At 36.5% G+C, this 7145-nt stretch overlaps 1 protein-coding gene across 1 annotated transcript in view; it reads left to right on the forward strand.

The window, feature by feature from the left end:
- The first annotated feature begins 3750 nt into the window (after positions 1-3750).
- LOC118754391 overlaps positions 3751-7145 on the forward strand; it is a 4256-nt gene continuing 861 nt past the window's right edge. Inside the window, exons 1-2 of the mRNA XM_036489262.1 lie at positions 3751-4486; positions 6761-6906. Coding sequence (XP_036345155.1) covers positions 3751-4486; positions 6761-6774 — 750 coding nt within the window. The 3' untranslated portion in view covers positions 6775-6906. The remainder of the gene's footprint in view (positions 4487-6760; positions 6907-7145) is intronic.

A 7145-nucleotide genomic window follows, 5' to 3' on the forward strand; every position in this document is an offset into this window, starting at 1 on the left:
AAAATAGGGGTATGATTCGCATAGAATATTGAATACACCATTATAAATTAAACGTGAAAACCATCCATCGGTCCCACATCTGCAAAAAATTGATTAAAGGTCAAAGGTCGCATACATATGTATATGTATGTATGAGCCTTTTGAATTTTCAGCCATAAAGGTAAGTTTTCAGATATAGAGAATCAAAATTTTAGTAAAAGTTTGAACTACATATGTACATACAAATAAATGTACATATTAATGAATTCATAAATTTGTATGAAAATTTTTTGTACGTACATATTTTATTTAAGTGCTCATAACGTCTAAGAAGCCGGAAATTAACAAGTTCTTTAATTTTTAATGATATTTGCACCAAAAAAATTTTATTTATTTTAACAGCCCAATTCTGTGCACTTGATAAATTGAAAATCTTTATAATTTGTAAATTTTTTATTATTTATCAAGAATTGGTATTCTAGCACAGAAATCAAAAGCTCTTTTCTTGATAAATTATCAAGATTGAAAATGCTATTGACAAATTGAAATTTCATGTGAATTGTATAAGTTTTGTATCTTAATAAATTTGTTTCTAACAATTAAATACTCCATGTGCCGGCATTTGAACCTACGACACACGGAATTATAGTCGACATCTCTACCTACTCGGCTACGGCAGTCAAAAGCTTTTTCGCTTTTAATTTCATACTTTTCATATGTGACAATGAAATCAGTTCCACTCATGTGGAAATCAGTTCCACTAATGTGGAAGTCGTAGAGCTTTTTGTTTTATAAATATTGACACAGAATGCGAAGGAAGCTTCTACTTGATAAAAATCTTGATAAAATTTCTTTACAAAAAAATTATCAAGAAAACACAGAATTGGGCGGTAAGTCAATCAACACCTCCTAAACTACTCATCCGATTGGAAAATTTGGTTAACATGATAGCAAATTGAATTGGCTTTATTATTGTGAAAGAGATCTGAAATTAAGAGAGTGCACTTTTTTCAGATATTAGCGGAAACGACGTCAGCAAAACAAACTTGAAAAGGCAACGCGAATCCTTAGCCGCTTGAAACTTGCACAATAACATGCTAAAATTTAATGTGCTAAGAACTGCATACCCGACCTTTTTCATTTCTGATTAAGAAGTTTTAAATTTAGAGCGACATGGTTTTCGTTGTGATATAAAATACATTTTTGTAAAAAAAGATATAAGTAAAGAACATAAATGGTCAAAACTTGTAAAGAAGAAATGTCCTCAATTATGTGGCCACCACTGTATATAAGTAAAATAAATGCAAAACAGTGATGTGATGTAAAAATTCAAATACCAATCTGATGAATGAATACCCAAAGGCAATAATCACACAGATTGCATTCGCGCTTTCTCAAAAATTTCCAAATGATTATGTTGATTTAAATACATATGTACACACTTGCATGCATTGCAAATAATATTTTTAACTAAATATGTACATATCACACTTCAACAGCAGCAGCCGAGGGTGGAGGTTCAATTCACCGTACATTTGTGCTTCAATTTGTGTGTGTGTAATAAAGTCTTTTGCATATTTGTGTAAAGCAAATTTTGTGTGTTATATTTTCATTACGAAAAGCAAGTGTAAGCCTAGCGCGTAGTAGTGCTCCATCGTGGTCAAAGTGGATAAAGTGGTGAGTCATTTCATAGCTTTGTTAACTATTTTTACACAGTGGAAGAGAAAAGAAAAGTACACATATTAGTGCGTTCCTTTTTTCAATAAAATGGAGGACACCCCGGCATTGGACGGGGTGTTAAACATGAGTGAGTCGGACTCCGGGCTAGCCACAAATTGGTTTGAGGCTGGCAGGAATAAAAAAAAAACAGCATATAACAGAAAAAGACAAAACAAAAACAAGACGGAAGGTAAACTGGACTCCGGGACGGAGGACGAAAACCTTAAACAAAATTTGGACAATTTTAGTAAAAAACCAAAAAAAGACACGAATAACGGGATTCCACTACCACCGCTACAGGGCATGTTAGTGCCAAAAGGCACGTTTGCCAAAGCAACGAGTAACGGGTCAAAAGAAAATAATATACGTGAAGTAGAAAAAGAACAAGTAAAGATGGCAGCCGAAGCCACTAGTGGCGCGCAAACTGCAACCATGGGTAGCAACAACAATACGAGTAAGCTAAACGAAAACGAAAAGTACAGTGGTCACTACTCAGAAAATCACAGAGGGGATTTTTGTGTCCTCATAGACACAAGCAAAAGCCCGCTGTGCAGTAACGAGAATATAAAAATGGCCTGTTTCTTTGGGAAAAAATCAGCAATTTCAAAATCGAAGGTATAAAAAATATTAAAGCCATAGGTAGATCCCTGTACAAAGTTTTTTTTGAGTCTTATACTCTAGCAAATAAGTGCCTTGAAAACCCAGAACTAGCAAAAAATCTAATGAGACCGTTTATTCCTAGAAACTTTGTTGAGACGATGGGAGTTGCACGCCAAATCCCCACGTCTTTTTCGGAGGAAGAAATATTAAAAAACATCAAATCTGAAATAAAAGTAACCTCTGTTACGAGAATAACAAGACGTGATCCAGACAATAGGGACAAATTTTTACCAACGTTAACGGTTAAAATAAGTTTCCAAGGCAACGATTTGCCGGAAACGGTTGAGCTTTTTTATGTAAAACTAAAGATCTCGCATTATATACCAAGAGTACGGCAATGTTTCAATTGTGGAAGGTTGGGACATACCAAGCTCGGCTGTAAAGCAAAGAACAGATGTGTATTATGTGGCAAAGAGGAGGGCTGCAGCAGCAAATGCATGACCAACAACAACAGCTGTATTTTATGTGGCGAAGAAGGGCACAACTCGCTCAACAACAAGGCGTGCAAAAGATGGCAGAAGGAGGAGAAAATTTTAGAAGTCATGACAATCAAAAAAATTTCAAAACGAGAAGCCATGGAAATCTATAGCTTCAACACAAACAATCAGTTTTCAATTCTGGACAACTATGACGAAGCCTTCCCACCGATTAAGCCCAACAACACGGGGACTATAGATAAAGATCGCGTAATAAATCGGAAGCTGACAACAACCAAATACAGTTATGTTACTAAAAGAGCAACCAATGACTCAGCCACAAACACTGGTAATCCCAAAAGCCTGAGACAAAAAAGTGAAACACAGCCGGTCTATGAAAATCCCAAATGGAACAAGGTCACTGAAATTGAAAAGTTGGTTACCTTATTAATTAAAAAATTTGAAATTGATAGAGAAGAACCACTAGTAAAGTTGCTAGAAAACATATGCAAGGTTAATATTGACGACAGACTCATTATTAACACCAATGATGAGTGTAAAAGTCCTGCAGTACAACATCCAAAGCCTCAAAACTAACAAAAACTATGTAGATTTTTTTAACAATAAGAATAACATTGATATTGTCTGCCTTCAGGAGATTTTTTCCCATGACGACCAAATTAATGACCACAAACTCCTAAACTTCAATATGCTCAAAAAAACAAGAGCAGATGGGTTCGGTGGCGTAGCCATAGGATTCAGGAGAGGAATTAGATACAGCAAAATAAAATATAACACCAGACAGGACATCATAATAGCTAAAACCACTAGTCTAGACATGACAGTCACCATATGCAATGTGTACTTTCCACCTAGCATAACCACTAGAGTTTTCGAAAAAGAAATAAATAGATTAGCAATTTTTTTAAGCAACCACGTCAATGTCATCCTAGTAGGAGATTTCAATGCTAGGCACATGAACTGGGGAGATAGCATTATAACCCCGAAGGGAAATGCACTCAGCAGGGAACTGTCTAACACCAGCTTAATCTGTCTTAACAACGGTACAAAAACGCATTACTGTAGTAACAGTAACAGCAACGCTGGATCGGTTCTAGACTTGACCTTCTCAACCATAGCACCCAGCAATATTAACTGGCAGTGCCAACAGGTTAGTATTGGTGGAAGCAGGCATTATCTTATTATAATTGAAATCAAGCAAATTCAAAAATTACCCAACTTCTTTGTTCCAAAACGCAAATTTATAGAAAAACTAGCCACAGTGGAGTTTAGCAATTTGGATAATCTGCAAAAGGACATTCAAGCAGCTAGAAATAAAGTAAAGATTGACCTAAACAAATCAGGACACAAACCAAAAGCGTGGTGGAACGAGGAGATAAACAAATTGTACAGGTTACAACTAGCGAAAAGGAAAAAAGCGAATACTACAAATGCAGTGGTGGACTTCGAAATAGCCTTGAGAGCAAAAGAAGAATGGAAACAAGCTGTAAAGGAGGCTAAAAACAAGAATTACAAGGAGAGGATTGAAGAGCTAAACAATTGTCCAAACACCAAAGACGCATGGCGTTTCATCAGCAATGTTAAAGGCAACAAACACAAAAACGGTGATTGGGCCACAGAAGACAATTTAGAATACCTGGAAATGCTAAAGTCGCAAGTAACAGCCGCAACAATACAAGCAACGCAACCAGGTTTGTACCCTTCACATCTGACACAGCAGCCAAACATCATGGTTAATTTTTCGTATGACAATTTTGAAGAAAAACTCAATAGCAAAAAGTCGACAGCAGGGGGGGTAGACAAAATCACCTTTAGCACTCTCAGACATCTACCTAGGGAATCCAAAGAAAAACTGCTAAAGGCCTTGGAATCAAGTTACCATAACAACGAAGTCATTGAGTCGTGGAGGCGAATCAGAATTGTTCTATTCCCAAAGCAAATAAAGAATTGGATGACTTAAAAAACTTTAGGCCAATATCATTGATCTCAGTTGTTGCGAAGAGTCTCAATATGCTCATCAAAGATGCCCTGGTAGAAGAAGTAGAGTTGCGAAATATAATCCCACAAAAAAGCTTTGCGTACAGAAAACAAAGATCGTCATCAATGTGCTTAAACGAAACCCTGCATTTTGTAGCTGACAAAAAGAGTAACAACGAAAAAGTTTTTATTTGCTTCCTAGATATAACTGACGCATACAACGGGGTCGACCTCGAAATCTTACACCGCACGCTGTTGGAATATAACATAAACCCAAAAATTGCTAATTGGACGAAAAACTTCTTCTCCTCGAGAATACTGACTCTAGGGCCACATGCGGTGGAAGTCAATAATGGACTCCCTCAAGGTAGCTGTTTGTCACCAATACTTTTCAATATTTACACGGCCAAGCTTCACTGTATAAACGATAGCAAAACGCAAGTTTTTCAATTTGCAGATGACATAGCAATAATTTCGCACTGCAAGTCGGAAAAAGCTGCAATCCTCAATTTGAAAACCCAAATTATTAACATCCATGGGATCTGCAACTCTATAAACCTGAATTTCAACTTGGAAAAAACGAAATTCATGTACCTTTCTGCAGGGAACAAAAGAAACTTTGAACTAACAATCAGTGGTAACCAAATTGAGCAGGTAGTCACAACAAAATGGCTGGGCAGAATTATTAACTCGAACTCGACAATCAAAGGGCAAGTTGGAAAGGTCAAAGACGAAATAACATCAGGTAAAAATTTACTTGCAAAACTGACTACAATAAAAGCAGGGTTAACACCCAGAATAGGGCTCAACCTATTCAAAGTATTCGTAAGATCCAAGATGGAATACAGCAACACCAGCTATGCCAATGCTCCGAACTGCTACAACAAAAAACTACAAACAATAGCAAATGAATCCCTGCGTAGATGCTTAGGAGTTCCCCCTAACACACCAACCCTAGCTCGATATGCCATAGCATGCGAGCTGCCACCGCTAGCAAGAGCAGTTTGGTTAACTTCAAAAGAGCTGACCAAGCAATGGTTTCTCAATCCAGATTTAAGAACACAACTAAAAAATAGTAGACCGGTCAAATCAAGCTACAGCCACACCTTTGAGAAATTTAAGGACATTTTCAATCAAATTAACACAAACACTACTTTCATCAGACACCCCAATCTCAAATTAATAGACTCAAATCTTAACAAGTCCAAAAACAATGTGGCGCATGAACAACTACAAGCTATCTTTAGAGAACAACAAGCATACTATCTTGATCAGGGTTTTCACATATTAGCGACTGATGCCTCCGTGAGTGAAAATATAGTTGGTTGTGCTGTATACGACACAGCAAATAACGTCTCCTACTTATACAACATACCCTTTTACCGGTCGACGACGTTTGGGGAATTAGTAGGACTGTTACAGGCGGTCAAACTTGCTAAAAAATATAAGTGGAATAAACCATGCATTTTTACAGACAGCTTGGCTGCTGTAAAACTGTTAAAACGACCGTTAACCCAGAACCATATAGTGGCCGAAATCCACAATCAAATTGCCAATTCACAAGTAGAAACTGCAGTCATCATGTGGGTACCCAGCCACGTAGGCGTAGCATGTAATGAAAAAGCTGACATTGCAGCTAAAACTGCAGTGAATCACGGCCAGACGCTTTCGATTGACTTAAAGCCACAAGAGGCACTTATACAAATCAATACTCTACTATGGACAGAGACTAAGGACAAGATAAAGGAAAAATGTGTAGACTGGGACCATAATATCATCAACAGTTTTGCGACAAAGGAAAGACGACCTTGGTTTAAGGACAAGAGATTTGACTTAGAGCCTTATGACATGAAGCTCCTCAACAGACTAATTACTGGACACACATACAACAGCATCTATTTACAACAATTTGTACCAAATGTTAGTGAATACTGCAACACTTGCAATACGCTGGAAACTCCTGATCATCAAATCTTCCACTGTGATAGGTACAACGCTATGAGAACGAAGTTTAAACTCTTTGACACGTACAAGACCATAAATGAAATTATCACCACTAAAAAACCTGAGCTTTTTAAAGAGCTAATAAACTTTTTGCGAGAAACCAAACTAGATGGAGCACTCTAGGCCATAGGTAAAAATCCAGAACTGTGTATTCAAAAACGAAATAAAACAATACAAAAAAAAAGGAAAAAAAAAAAAAAACCAAAATTTTTTTAAAAAAAAAAAAAAAAAGACAAAGACATAGTACAACAGTTTAATCAAAAAAAAAAATATGTACAAAAATACATACATAAGTTATTTATGTCACCTTTTTCATAATTATCAAGATAAGCATATGTAAAAAGAACATAGAGACCGGAAAAAAAGGGG

The sequence above is a fragment of the Rhagoletis pomonella genome, unplaced genomic scaffold, assembly GCF_013731165.1.
Source record: "Rhagoletis pomonella isolate Grant_MI unplaced genomic scaffold, Rhpom_1.0 Rhpom_scaffold_00002, whole genome shotgun sequence".
In the NCBI taxonomy this organism is placed as follows: Eukaryota; Metazoa; Arthropoda; class Insecta; order Diptera; family Tephritidae; genus Rhagoletis; species Rhagoletis pomonella.